Consider the following 15,961-nt stretch of genomic DNA (forward strand, 5'->3'; position numbering starts at 1 on the left):
ACCTGAGTTTTTCTAGGCTGTCCATATAGCTCATACCCTCCAAACCGGGCAGTATCCTGGTAAACCTCTCCTGCACCCTCTCCGAAGCCTCCACAGCCCTCTTGTAATGTGGCAACCAGAATTGAACGCAATTCTGAAGGGCACTATAGGGCAAATCCCTACCCCAGTCCAATCCTCTTACACTGATGGCCATGCTGACTCAGTTTCCACAGCGCTGTCTGGGAACTCCCTTGTCAAGCCACTTTCCCAGCCCTTCTGAAAAATACTGCTCAGGCTCAGGCAGGTGTTTGCTGAAAGGTTCGGCAATATTGCATCTGTTAGCCTTTACAAACATTCCAGCTTTGGAAATCTGGACATTTTTGTTCAACTTTTGTTTCATAAAATTCTCGAAGCGACCATTGCTCAGCTTGTACATCAGACCAGGGAGGTGCTTGGCACAGCATTTTGTATATTAACATGCCGTGGTCTTTGACTTCATGCTGTCTAACCGGATGGCCTTCAACATTTCAATGATGTTCCCTTATCTCTGAAATTAAATTGCGGCATAGCAGAGTACAGGAATTTAATATCTCAAACTGAAATCACTCTTTTCATTTCATGCATAATAGAAATGGTTGGTCCTCCATTGAAAAAGCAGGAGGAACAATTTTTGTCAAACGTGTTAAATTTTCATATGATAATGGCCAAGGTTTGTAAAAGACAGGGACTCCATGCAGCCCTGATTAAAATTAAACAGGATTATCCCTTGCTTCAGACGTCAGATTACATCTGGTACCAGGGCAAAGCGACCTCCAGGCATGTAGCAGCAGTGATACTACTTACATCGTTGAAGAATTCCAGTAGATTTGTCAAGTATAATTTCCTTTTTACAAATCCACGCTGATTCTCCAAGATCCTAACACTAATTTCCAAATGCTCAGCTACTAATACTTTTATAATGGACTCTCTCAGTTTCCCTACTACTGATGTCAGGTCTATAATTCACAGTTTTCACTCATCCTCCCTCCTTACATACGGGGGTCACATTAGTTACCCTGCAATCTGCAGGAACTGTTCCAGAGTCCATAGAATCTTGGAAAATGACCACACAAGTAGTCCTCTGGCCACTTCTTTAAGTATTCTGGGATGTAGATTATCAGGGCTTGGGGATTTATTGATCTTCAATTCCATTAATTTCCCCAACACCATAATTATTTCTTACAGTTCCTCCCTCTCCCTGCGTTCACCGATATTTCTGGCATGTTATTTCTGTCCTTGTTTGTGAACACAGAACCAAAGTATGTATTTAGTCAGTCAACCATTTCACTGACCCCATTGTAAATGCCCCTGTTGTTGAGGGCAACGGATTGAGATTTATCTTCACCTTTATCTTTTCCCTTCACATACCTCTCGAAGCTGTTACAGTCAGTTCTTAATGTTCCACCAATCTCTCAAATTACAACAAATTACTTCTTTACATAGTCAGTACTGAATTGTAATAAATGCAAAACTAACATATGGCAACCCTTTTACTAATTATTAATTGGCATGTATAGGAATGGTTAATCAAATATTCCAGTTGATCAAGAGCTCCACATAATCAATATAAACATGCACACTAAGTAATAAAAATGTAATGCAGGAGGTATACACATTACTGTTATACTTTATTTATAACATAAATAATAATGCAACTTCACCTCAAATAAAACTTACTGGCAGTGAGCTTTCTCATTCACACCCTCAACTTACTACTCAGACTTTGCAATAATACAGTAAAAATCTAATCTTTGAGGTAGATAGGTTTTGGCGTTTTTTCAAGAACGCCTATCATAAAGTGCCTTTTTTTCTTTATTCATTCACGGGATGGTGATGTCACTGGCCAGGCAACATTTATTGCCCATTCCTAATTGCAGTTAAAAGTCAACCACATTGCTGTGGGTCTGGAGTCACTTGGAGACCAGAGCAAGAAAGGACAGAAGTTTCCTTCCCTAAAGGACGTTAGTGAACCAGCTGGGATTTTTTTTCCCTGACAATCAGAAATGGATTCATGGTTATCAGTGGACTCTTAATTCCAGATTTCTTATAAATTGAGTTCAAATTCCGCCATGGTGGGATTCAACCCCAGGTCCCCAAAACATTGCCTGGGTCTCTGGCTTGGTGATACTACTGCTAGGCCATTGCTATCCCTTTGGTTAAAACAAAATTTGCTGTGTAAGCAGAAAGGTCCCACTCGCAACAGCATGAAAATGATGTAATAATCCGTCTTTGAGATGTTAACTGAGGGATGAACATTGGCCAGGCCATCAAAGAGAACTCCGTGCTCTCCTTCAGAATAGCATCATGGGATTTTTTTACACCTATCCACGCAGGCAGATGGGGATGGGTCACCTGAAAGACAGCATCGCCAATAAACCAGCACTCCCTCAGTAATGCTCGGGTTTCTTGATTTTCGATTTTGACGGCTCATGCTCTTGAACTCAGAGCTTCATGACTCCATGGCCAGTCCAATAGCAACCGAGCCATGGCTGACAAGGATGTCAATGCCATTCTGAGATGTCTAATCTTCTGAAGTTGTCCTCAGCTCGCTGGGATTAATGAGTGGTGATGTGCTGATGAGCTTCAGAGCATTTCAAGGAACTCTTCCGTCACAGCCAGATCAAACTCCGGGGCAGCATTTCACAGAATAATTTCGGGTTCCTGATGCAAAACTTTTGTTGCTCATAACTGAGGTCAGAACATGATTTTTCATATGTTGTTAGTTGAATACACAGTTCAAGAAAATATATTGCTTTTGTTCGTTCACAGGATGAGGCATCACTGGCTAGGCCAACATTTATTGCTGTGGGTCTGGAGCCACATGTAGGCCAGAGCAAGTAAGGATTGAATTGAATTGAATTGAATTTAGTGTCACGTGTACCAAGGCACAGTGAAAAACTTTGTCTTGCGAGCAATACAGGCAGATCACAGAGTTAAGTAGCATAGATATTAACTAATAGATAAACAGCAGCAAAAACAAAAACACAGGTACAGGAGAATGTTAAGCGTTTGTGAGTCCATTCGGTATTCTAACAATAGTAGGGTCGAAACTGTTACGAAACCGGCTGATGCATGCTCAGGCTTCTGTACCTTCTCCCCGATGTTAGAGGTTGTAGAGAAACATTGCCAGGGTGGGATGGATATTTGAGAATCCTGGCAGCCTTTCCTTGACAGCGGGCCTGGTAGATGGATTCTATAGATGGGAGGATGGTCTTTGTGATTGCCTGGACTGAGTTCACTACTCTCTGTAACCATCTCCGATCTTGGATGGTACAGTTGCCATACCAGATAGTGGTACATCCAGACAGAATACTCTCGATGGCGCACCTCTAAAAGTTGGCAAGGGTATTCGCTGTCATGCCAAATTTCCTCAGCTGCCTGAGGAAGAAGAGACATTGTTGGGCCTTTGTGACCAGTCCATCCACATGAAGGATGGCAATTTCCTTCCATAAAGGACATTACCTAACCAGGTAGGGCTTTCCTGACAATCATTTCATTAGTCCCTTAATTCCAGATTCGTATTGAATTCAAATTCCGCCACCTGCCACGATGGGGCTCAAACCCAGGTCCCCGGAACATTCCCTGGCTCTCTGGATGAACAGTCCAGTGATAATTCCACCAGAATGTCACCTCCCCTCAAAGTATTGCATACGTAAGTGATTTCAAGATGTACGAAACAGTTTCTGTCAATCAACTTAACTTGTAGTGTTACAAAGCAGAGGTCGACACTCCTCTGATAATTAAAACCGCAACACCCAGAGAAGCTCGTCCTGTCTCGTAATCTGCTAAAGAAGTCTGCCAAGTGGTATAACTTACCCCTCACACCCTCTCCCCCCTGCCCAATCTGTTATAAAAGAGCAGTCAAATGAAATGAAATCCTTTCACTCACTCTACATTCAAGAAATAACAATTTATTTATCTAACTCCAACAGTGAACAAATTAACAGAATTGCTAACAAACCAGACAAATGCCCCCCTAAGTACTAACTATTCCCTTACGGACTTAAATTCTAATAAGATGCTGTTCAAATAAATACAAGTCCCACTTATATAAATCCAAGTAACAAGAAAACAAGAAATTAAAACTTAGTCTGTTTGAGTTCACACAGAATGGGTCTTCCAAAATGCTCCTCTGTCTCTCCCCAGTCTTTCTTCTGCTGATTCTGCTGTCAGAGATGTTTCTGCTGTAATTTCTTCTGTTCTGAATGCCTCTCTCCCCAAACTCCGATGTCACGAAGACTATCTAAGACTGCCGCGTACCTTTATGAGTACTTTGTTTCTCTGAGAACCAGAAAGTTCTTATCTCTTCAGATGGCAGTTGGCTCTCTCCCAATTTTCAAATATCCTCCCTTAAGTGCCCCTCATCACACATCACATTCTTATAACATGACCCTGGTTTCAGGTTGTCAACGCCATCAGTTTTAAACTCAACTGGCTTTGAATTGCTTGGTTTAAATTAATTCAAACTCATTGTCGAAACATCAAAACAGGACCTGCTGTTTTGCCACCTGTAAGGCCTTTTGATACAATTATTTCAATATTGTAAGTTCTCTGTACAATACGTACAACCTCCAAGCACAGACAAAGCACCATTTCTTTTTAAAAGGAATCACACACTGCTTTTCTGCCCGTTGTCATTTTCACCAAATCCTAAACTCCTGCCGTCCAATTCATAAGTACTGCACGCAACTTCCCGACAATGGTTTCACTTTAAGAGGTCAGGCCACTGAGTAGGGAACGCACAGATGTGTTTTTGTTACTCACTTCTCTCAGACGCCGGAGCCAGATCAATAAAATTCCGACACTTCTCACCTAAAACAAAGAAAGCTGGAATTACTTCATTTACATTGACCGGGAATGAGATTTAAGCATTGGCTTTTTCATCATAAACATTTAATGGAGCTGACTCTTTTGACTACCTTAGGAATACTCAACTCTGAGGAAATGCAGGAGAAACGTCATCATTCACAGAACGGGGGCACTTACTATCCATCCCTAATTGCCCAGAGGGCAGTTTAATGTCAACCAGAGTGCTGTGGGTCTGAAGTCAAATGTAGGCCAGACCAGGAAAGGACATCGATTTCCCTCCCTAAATGCCTGTAGTGAATCAGATGGGCATTTACAACAATCAACAATACTCTGAGGCCAGCTTTCTTTCCCAGATTTTTATTGCATTCAAATTTCGCCATCTGTCGTGGTAAAGTATTAGTTCTGCCGACGGGTCTCCTGACACGAAACATTAACTCTGCTTTCTCTCCACCGATACTGTCCTGACCTGCTGAGCTTTTCCAGCCATTTGTGTTTCTGTGCCTGAAATATTAGCCAGGTGGATTGAACTGCCTTCACCTACTATCATTAACGTAAATGTATAGCAGTTAAAATGACTATTTACCCCAGAATTCACCTTCTGAATTAAGCCAAGAATTCTGTGGTCAGGAGAAGGAAATGTTTTTCTGCTGTTTTTATCCCTTAAACATAACCCTGAGATCGCCATGGTCTTCCCTGGGCAGAGACAACTTGTTTACATCTCATACCGTGCACATGGAGGAGGATATGGAGGACTGGGAGTGGATGGGTATACCCTTTCCTGCCTCAGTTCTCCTGTTCCTGCAACCAGCTTATGTACAAGTCCAAGGAGCTCCCTTAGTCTGTATTAGAAATGAGGGTGTCGAGTGGTAAACCAATGAAAACTCAAAAATATAAATTTAGCATTTTTATAAATGGTGCACGTCACTTTCGACCCTGGTGGTCATCTGACTGTTGCCAAGAAAGTCATTTATGCTATTGAGAGTGTTATAGATCATCATCAACTGGGGGGTTGCAATGTGGTTAGCACAGCTGCCTCACAGCGCCAGGGACCCAAGCTCGATTCCAGCCTCAGGCAACTGTCTGTGTGAAGTCTGCATGTTCTCCCTGTGTTCTATAACTCATGCGGGAGGAAGCCCACATGAGTTCTATAATAGAACTCATGTGGGCTTCCTCTGTGTATTCCAGTTTCCTCCCAGAATCCACAGATGTGCAGGTTAGGTGAATTGACCATGCAAAATTGCTTATAGTGTTCAGGGATGTGTAGGTTATGTGTATTAATAAGGGTAAATGTAGAGTAATGGGGAATGGGTTACTCTTCGGAGGGTTGGTGTGGACTTGTTCGGTTGAACGGCCTGTTTCCACACTGTAGGGATTCTATAATAGAACTCATGGATTCAGCAATAGAACATAGAACATCTAGCTAATAGACAGGATAGTGAAGAAGGCATTTGGTTTACTTGCCTTTATTGGTCAGTGCATTGAGTAATGGAGTTGGAAGGTCATGTTGACCCTGTACAGGACATTGGTTAGGCTTTTGGATAACTGCATTCAATTCTGTTCTCCCTTCTATAGGAAAGATGTTGTTAAACTTGAAAGAGTTCAGAAATGATTTATAGAGAGAGGCTGAATAGGCTGGCATCATCTTCCCTAGAGTATCGGAGGCTGAGGGGTGGCCCTACTGAGATTTATTAAATCATGAGGGGCATGGATAAGGTGAACGGTCAAGGTCTTTTCCCCAGGGTAGGGGAGTGCAAACCTAGCGGGCATAGGTGAGAGGGGAAAGATTTGAAAGAGATCTAAGGGGCAATGTTTTCATGTAGAGTGTGGTGCATGTATGGAATGAGCTGCCAGAGGAAATGGTGGAGGGTGGTACAATTACAATATTTAAAAGGCATCTGGATGGACATATGAATAGGAAGGGTTAGAGGGATATGGCCAAATGATGGCAAATGGAACTTGATTAATTTAGGATATCTGGTCAGCATGGATGAGTTGAACTGAAGGATCTGCTTCTGTGCTGTACATCTCCATGACTGTATGAACCTCGTCTTGAGGATTGGTAATAGGCCATGCATACACATCTATCAATTTTAAATAATGCTGCTTGATTGATGTGTTGCAGATAGCCTAATGGCAATCAGTTTCTGTTTAATTGCATTTTAGTGCCAGCAAATACATCTAAATAAAGAGGAAAGATAGACAGGTTTTCTTGGCTGTACTAGAATTCCTAACATTATGCGAATTGATAAAGAACTCATAAAAATGACTTCTGACTCAATACCTCTCCCTCTCCTCCCACTGTGCTGTTAGTGTCAACTCCAAATCCCAGAAATGTTAAGGTTAATTAATATAGAGGGCTTAAACAAAAGCTTAATGAATGTAGGGGGTTGAAGCAAGTACTGAGAAACGTGGTTCGAAATATCTATGTTTCAGAAACTTTTGTTCAGAATCATGCAGAATACCAACATTGTGCTCCGCAGTCTCTATATTGTGAGAAATTCACATAGCTTGCTCATTCTGGAAATTAAAGCTGTTCTGCCCTCTTGACACATGTCCCAAATTCAGAAAGCTTACTCAGGAAATAATAAATGTCAAAGATTTCAGACCACCAGCCGTGTGCTCAAGTCATACCGACTGAAAACTGAACAGCTTTGTGGTAGAGTTCCTGAAGCTGTCTAGCCAGTGGCATGCTGTGTAAGTGGATATTTGTTGATAATGAGAAGGTGAACAGGGAGAGCTTTCATGTCCATTCTCATCATCCAAAAGCCAAGGTTCCACAGAACGTGATGCTCCCTGACTGAGGCACCACAGCGTCATTTTCAACATCAAGACATGCTTTGGTCCCAACCTCTTATTGCTAAAGGTGCCACTCAGGAAATAATTGAAAGGACCCATTGAGTGTTACTTGACAGCACCTATTTTTGGTTAAGTGAACACATTGTCTAGCTAACACCAATTGTTACAGCTAACCTGAGAATGCAACTTTTAAAAAAAGGTTTTGTGATTTACACATGAAAGAAATAAACTATCATGGTATTGGAACAGATGAAAGACTCAACAGACAATTACGATATTTTTCAATGTATAATTTCAGTTACATCACACTGTAAATTCTTGTTATAAATTCTGTGCCTTACAATTGTATCCTCCACAATCACCTGATGAAGGAGCGGCACTCCGAAAGCTAGTGTGCTTCCCATTACACCTGTTCGACTATAACCTGGTGTTGTGTGATTTTTAACTTTATTTTTGGTTAAGTCTTTCATTTGGGCTTGCAATTTTCTTGCTTGGGAAGTTAAGTGCATTTTTAAAGTGGTTATTTCAAAATCAATGACAATGTGTAAGCTGAATGTGAAGTACGCAATAAGAATGGTAGGTTCTTATGGCAGGGTGCTGGTGACCCTACCTCCAGATTAAAGGATCTAGGTTCAAGTCCTGTCTATTCCAGAGGTGTGCTTATACATCTCGGAACAGGTTAATACAAAAATATCCATATCGGCATTTTTTAAAAATTGAAATAGTCCTGGTCTCAGAAGCAGTAACATGTAGAATCCGTACAATGTGCAAACAGGCCATTCAGCCCATCAAGTCCACACCAACCCTCCAAAAAGCATTCCCACCTAGACTCAAACTCCTACCCTATCCCTGTAACCCTGCATTTCCCATGGCTAGTCCACATAGCTTGCACATCCCTCTTTGCTATGGGCAATTTAGCATGGTCAATCCATCTGACCTGTACATCTTTGGATTGTGGGAGCAAACTGGAACACCCAGAGGTAACGCACGTAGATGGCAGATCGTACAAACTCCACTCAGACATGTTGCCCGAGGCTGGAATCGAGCAATGTAACACAGCAGTTCTAACCACTGGGCCACCGTGCTGCCCATATTAATATGGACTGCTCACCATCTTTGTGTATCAATCTCTTAGAAGACTAAATTGTTTTCTTCAGAAGAAAGTTGGGAAATAAATACATTTTATATCAAAGGCAATTGGCAGAGGTTTAAAATTTGGTAACAATGATTTGCTGCTTTGTTTTCTATTTTGAAAGTCGGTGTCGGCACTGTTGGCTAGGGCAGCATTTATTGTCCATCCCAAACTGCATTTGGAAAGGTGGCAATGAGGCGCCATCTTGAATCACTGCAATCCACAGGGATATCCATAGTCACAGTGCTGTTGGGAAGAGGGTTCCAGGCACGTTTACGCAGTGACAGTGAAGGAACGCGATTTTGTTCCAAGTCAAGGTGATGTGGGGGCTCGGAGAAGCATTTGGAGTGGGTGGTGTTCCCATGTATCTGCTGCCACTGTCCTTATAGGTGGTACAAGTCACAGATTTAGAAGGTGCTATTGAACAAGCCTGGGTGAGTGACTGGAGTGCATCTTGGAGACAGTACACACTGCTGTCACTGTGCGGTGGTGGAGGATGTGAATTCTTTAAATGCCTGATGGGGTGCTAGTCAAATGGGCAGCTTTGTCCTGGATGGCATTGTTGTTGTTTGAGGCTCACTCATTCAGGCAAATGGAGAATCATTCCATCACACTCCTGGTCATGTGGTTGTAGATGGTGGACAGACTCTGGAGAGTCATGGGGGGATCTTCCTTGCCACAGAATCCCTACTCCCTGACCTTATTGGCCATTAAATGTCAAGGAGTGATCATTAGATTGTCTCTTGTTGGAGGTGGCCATTGCTTGGCACTTGTACGACACAAGTGTTACTTACTACTCACCAGCCCAAGACCTTGTCAGGTCTTGCTGTATTCAGGTTTTGTTTTTAATATATTAAGGTTTATTTGTTAATGTGACAGTTATTCGCAGATTTTAAAAAAGTTAGCTACCAGTTTATGTGTGATGTGATATACCTATTGAATTGTAGAAGAATGGGAGCTCATCTTACATATGAAATATAAGAGTTCCTGAGAGAATGCTGACAGTGTGAATGCTGAAAGGATGTTTCCACTTGTGTAAGAGACTCAAACTTGGGGACACTATTTAAACCAAAAGGTCTTCCATTTCAGATGGAGATGTGCGATTTGTTTTCTCCCTCAGATGTTTGCAAATTTTGTGAAACTCGTTTCCCTACAGTCATTTGCTGTAGATAGATTCTTGATCAGCAGTGGAGTCGAAGGCTTTTGGGTTAGACAGGGCAGTGGAAGCCACAATCTAATCAGCTATGATCTGATTGAATGGCAGAGCAGGCTCAATGGGCTGAATGGCCTGGTCTGCTGCTAATCCATATGTTCATTGGGCAGTTCAGGATCTACTTCAAAATTATACAATGGTTAGCAATGAAGTCATTGTGGACTTACTGGTATATTAATGTCTGTGCGTGATTGTATATATGGGTGTTGTTGATTCAGTTGCCTTTCATATGTCTTCATTGGTTTAGCACAGTGGCTCAGTGGTTAGCACTACTGCCTCACAGCGCCAAGGGCCCTGGTTTGATTCCAGCCTTGGGTGACTGTACGTGTGGAGTTTGCACGTTCTCCCTGTGTACTGTGTGGATGAAAACAGCACAGAAGTAGCTAGGTCACAAGAAATAGGGCATAACGGTTACTGGATGTTTCTCAGACCAGACTTCGCCAGTGGTCAGTGTTAGGACGTCCCCTGGAAGCATTGTAAACTGGGAGAAGGGTAGTGGCAAACTTCAAAATGACATTGACAAATGTTCCCTCTGGTGGATAGGTGACAGATGAACTTCGATGTGAGAGGTGTGAAGTGATTTATTTTAGTTGGAATTAGACAGTTTGAAATGGAGAGTGCAAATCTCAAAAGGCTGGAGGAGTACAGGGACATGGATCTATATTTGATGACAAAGCAGGTTGGATGGGCAATTAATAAAACAAAATATATTCCTGGTGTTATTAGCAAGGCATCAAATTATAAGAGAAACAGTCAGACATGTTCCAAGCGAAGAAAGGAGTACAACAAAATGGTGTACTGTTGTCAAAATCATTCAATCTATAGGCAGAAGAAACATTCAGAGAATTAGGTGCCATCGTAGAGTCATAGAGTCCCTACAATATGGAAACAGGCCATTTGGCCCAACAAGTCCATACCAACCCTCCAAAGAGTAACCCACCCAGACCCATACATTTACCCCTGACTAATGCACCTAACCTATATATCCCTGAACACTCTGGGGCAATTTACTTAAGCTGCACGTCTTTGGATTGCGTCATTCCTAAGGCAAAACCTGGGGGCAAGAAAATAACAAATTTGTAATATGCTCACAACCATTTGCAGATTTAGAATAGGCCCCATAAAATATTGAAGGTCAAATAAAATCTAGGAACAGAGTGTAAATGCCAAAAACAATGGTAGTTAGAAAGAACAGATTCGAAGGAACTGAAACAAAGATTGAAGTTACACAGGAACAAATCAATACCTTTGTCTGTTTCAACTACATGTTAATAGAGATGGCAGATATAATGCACAAGTCAGAAAGACAGGAGGTAGTCACCAGAGGTAATTTTGTGAGGATGACGGATGGGTTGACAACAAGTAAACTCAAGCTTCTAACAAGAAAAAAACCTCTTAAGATGTTGTATTCTGTCTACTTTCCTATGAAATCTAGACAACATGCCAAGATTTAATTCCACATACAGATTACACTATAAATGGAGAGCTGCTTGAAATTGCAAGAGCAAAAATAACTCCAAAGAAATTACATCTGGAAAAGAAAATGCCAGTATTTCAGCCACTTGATCAGAGCTGAAAAGAGACAGAGATCTATTCTCGAGGGCAAAGTGGAGGGCAGCAGAAAAAGGGGTCAACCTGGGAGTAATTGGTTGATGGAAGCCACAGGCCCAGCTGCAGGCAAGTGCCAGTGAATGAGAGAGGCCAATGCAAGACAATTAGGAGGAGTATTCCTTGACAGCACATCCCCTGGTTACAAGCAGGATGAGCAACAACAGCAGATGAGGGTAAAATCAAAGAGACAAATGGTAAAGTTGTGTAAAATACTGGTCCCCCCTCAGCTGAAATAATGCATCCCACTCTGGGAACTTGAAAGCATTGAAGACCTTGCAGAAAGGATTCACACAAAGGTTCCAGGGATGAGAAACTTCAGTTACATTTAAAAAAGCTGGAGCCATTTTCTTTGAAGAGAAGGAGATTTGATTCAGGACAGGGAGGGAGACACTGTTCCCTCTGGTGGAAATTTCAAGAATCAAGTGGCAGAGGTTGAAAGTTGTTGACAAAAGAAACTGTGGTGACATAAAGAGAAACTTTTATCATGCAGCAAGTCATTGGGGATACAATCCTCTCAACATTGCCAGTCTCCCTCACAATGTGATAGCAAGTACAGTTTATTCATCCTGCATTGTCCTCAAACTCCAACAGGCCCAGCTATTTTGCTTCTGAGGCCATCACTCCCTTCTCAGAAAAATATCTACACTTCCAGAAACGCAACCGTCTCCTCTGTCTAAAAATCACTTACACACTTGAACATTGACAATCCTGTCCAAACATGGGGGCAATTAATGAGCCCGTGTGCATGTCACGGCCAACGATCACCCTGATTCAGTTATGCTTAAGTTATTAGACAATTGCTGAGTCCATTAGATTGTCACTGTCGCGATGTCAGGCTGTCACTGTGAATCTTTTAGATAGAAATTTGTGGCTGATTGAACAATCAGTTTGAGTTGTCACTGTGGGGTCAGTTAACTTTCAGTGTGAGGCAGTTAGACTGTAATTGTGTGACTGGTGAACAATCAATGTACGTTTAACTGTTGCTGTGAAGCTGTAACATTGTCACTTTGAATTTGGTTGACTGTCACTTGGCTTTCACTGTGAAGTGGTTAGACTGTCACGAGGAGACTTACTCTGTCACTGGGAGACTATCACACTGTCACGGGGAGACCATTACACTGTCACTCTGAGGTCAGTTGATTTTCACTGTGAAGTTAGTGGAGTGTACTATGAGAGTGTTAGACTGTCACTGTGATGGTATTAGACTGCCATTGAGAGGCTGTTAGGCTGTCACTGGCAGACTGTAAGACTGTCACTGGGAGACTGTTATTATGAAGTTCATGGACTGTCAGTAATATAGCAAAGTTCCTTCAGGAATTTCCTTCCAGAAATTAGTTGCGACTCCTTCCAGGACCCACCTGACTGATACAGAGCAATGATGCCATCAGAAAACTTACTGAGTAGAACAGCATACTCAGAGACAGTTTCCACTACCTTGACCATTCAGGGGAAGCTCTGAGATGCTCCTGGAATGTGTCTCCAACATGTTTCGTTTCTGCCTGCTGCTCAATTTTCAATTGGCGGTCACCAACTCAGCAGGAAGGAATGGAAAATGTGGAAGAGCAGCACAAAGAGGAAGGAACACTGGTCCAGCAGTGCCCACTGATCCTCCAGAATCCTGAGGTCAACTCATACAAGACAGAGCTTTAACCTGAACCATTTTTGCCATCCATATCCATCAACAGTTCCTCTGTCTTTAAAACCCCATTCTTCTAACTCCCACCTCATTGTCTTCCAGTTGTACGCCTGTGCTTCCCATCATTAAGTTATTAACAATGATACCAAATTCCAGGACAACAAAAGATTACTCTCATAATTACCAGTTGACGTAGAACTAAACAGCAGATTTGAGAAAATCTCAGTGGCATCCTTGGTGACTACAACCTGGGAAGTGGGAGGTTTGCTGAGCATTCTTCAATGGTCACTGGATGGTCTTGAGCAGTTCAGGACCTGGAGGCAGAATCTTGCTGCATGCCTGACTGTATGGTCTCCATCCGCTGTCCAACACTAGTCAGAAACTGAACTCCTCCGTGCTCACAGCCATGTGTATTAACTGACTAGCTGGCAACACTTTGAACTTCCCAATGCTTGTCCATTAGACTTCTCCAGGACTCTCAGTGTTAACCTCCAGAACTCTTGCAACAGAATATAGACAAAACCTGCACTCTCTAGCAGCCTGGCTCCTGTATTGTGCTGTTCTGCCAAGCTAACTACTTCATACTAGTGCTCAATCACTTACCATGTGAAGACCCAACTTCTCAAGAAATATGGTGCTAATCTCTGATTCTTTGCTCTCAAGCCAAATGACTCTCCATCTTCAGGGCGGCATGGTGGCTCAGTGGTTAACATTGTTGCCTCACAGCGCCAAGGATCCAGGTTTGATTCCAGCTTTAGGCAACTGTCTGTGTGGAGTTTGCACATTTTCCCCATGTCTTCGTGGGTTCCTCTGGTTTCCTCCCACAGTCCAAAGATGTGCAGGTCAAGTGGATTGCTATGCTAAATTGCCCGTAGTATTAGGTGCATTAGACAGAGAGAAATGGGTCTAGGTGGGTCACTCTTCAGAGGGTTGGTGTGGACTTGTTGGGCCAAAGGGCCGAAGGGAATTCACTGTAGGGAATCTAATCTAATTCAGGTAGACTGGCTTCATCTCCAAACATCACAGCACTCTATCTTTCTGAGAATACCTCATGTTCTTTTAACCTTCCCCTATAGCAAAGAAACTTTTATATGAGGTTTAGCCTTCTGCATGGTTTTGCAAAGTGCAGACATTACATAGAGGGTGAGAGATGTGGAACATGAAGGTTGCAATAATGAACAGTATTACAGTGGCACAACGGATGTTTGAGGAGGACTTGTCGCCGGAGGTAGTTTGGGCTGAGGTTAGAAACAGGAAAGGAGAGGTCACCCTGTTGGGAATTTTCCATAGGCCTCCGAATAGTTCCAGGGATGTGAAGGAAAGGATTGCAAAGATGATTCTGGATAGGAGTGAGAGTAACAGGGTAGTTGTTATGGGGTCTCTGACTTTCCAAAAAATTGACTGGAAACGCTTTTGTTCAAGTATTTTAGATGGGTCAGTTTTTGTCCAGTGTGTGCAGGTGGGTTTCCTGACACAGTATGTAGACAGGCCAACAAGGGGCGAGACCACATTGGATTTGGTACTGGGTAATGAACCAGGGCAGGTGTTAGATTTGCAGATAGGTGAGCACTTTGGTGATAGTAACCACAATTTGGTTACGTTTACTTTAGTGATGGAAAGGGATAGATATATACCGCAGGGTAAGAGTCATAACTGGGAGAAAGGCAATTACGATGCGATTAGGCAAGATGGAGAGTGCATAGGATGGGGAAGGAAACTGCAGGGATGGGCACAACTGAAACGTGGAGTTTGTTCAAGGAACAGCTACTGCGTAAGTAAGTACCAGTCAGGCAGGGAGGAATGGTCGAGCAAGGGAGCTGTGGTTTACTAAAGAAGGTGAATCTCTTGTCAAGAGGAGGAAGGCTTATGTAAAGATGAGATGTGAAGACTCAGTTAGAGTGCTTGAGAGATACAAGTTAGCCAGGGAGGACCTAAAGAGAGAGCTAAGAAAAGTCAAGAGAGGAAATGAGAAGTCTTTGGCAGGTAGGATCAAGCAAAACCCTAAAGCTTTCTATAGCTATGTCAGGAATAAAAGAATGACTCGGGTAAGATTACAGCCAATCAAGGACAGTAGTGGGAAGTTGTGCGTGCAGTCTGAAGAGATAGGAGAGGCACTAATTGAATATTTTTCATCAATATTCACACAGGAAAAAGACAGTTTTATTGAGGAAAATACTGAGATACAGGCTATTAGTCTAGATGGGATTGAGGTTCATTAGGAGGAGGTGTTAGCAATTCTGGAAAGTGTGAAAAGATAAGTCCCCTGGGCCAGATGGGATTTATCCTAGGATTCTTTGGGAATCTAGGGAGGAGATGGTCGAGCCTTTGGCTTTGATCTTTATGTTGTCATTGTCCACAGGAATAGTACCAGAAGACTGGAGGATAACAAATGTTATCCCCTTGTTCAAGAAGGGGAGTAGAGACAACTGTGGTATTTGTATGTCAGTGAGCCTTACTTCAGTTGTGGGTAAAGTGTTGGAAAAGATTATAAGAGATAGGATTTACAATCATCTAGAAAGGAATAATTTGATTAGGGATAGTCAGCACGGTTCTGTGAAGATTAGGTCGTGCCTCACAAACCTTATTGAGTTCTGTGAGAAGGTGAACATACAGGTGGATGAGGTTAAAGCAGTTAATGTGATGTATATGGATTTCAGTAAAGCATTTGATAAGGTTCCCCATGGTAGGCTATTGCACAAAGTACAGAGGCATGGGATTGAGAGTGATTTAGCGGTTAGGATCAGAA

At 42.4% G+C, this 15,961-nt stretch overlaps 1 protein-coding gene across 1 annotated transcript in view; it reads right to left on the reverse strand.

Moving 5' to 3' along the window:
• gsg1l (gsg1-like) overlaps positions 1-15,961 on the reverse strand; it is a 207,117-nt gene that overhangs the window by 80,593 nt on the left and 110,563 nt on the right. The window contains exon 2 of the mRNA XM_043711014.1: positions 4,783-4,830. Within this exon, the coding sequence (XP_043566949.1) occupies positions 4,783-4,830 (48 nt within the window). The remainder of the gene's footprint in view (positions 1-4,782; positions 4,831-15,961) is intronic.

The sequence above is a fragment of the Chiloscyllium plagiosum genome, chromosome 21 (genome assembly GCF_004010195.1).
Source record: "Chiloscyllium plagiosum isolate BGI_BamShark_2017 chromosome 21, ASM401019v2, whole genome shotgun sequence".
NCBI lineage: Eukaryota > Metazoa > Chordata > Chondrichthyes > Orectolobiformes > Hemiscylliidae > Chiloscyllium > Chiloscyllium plagiosum.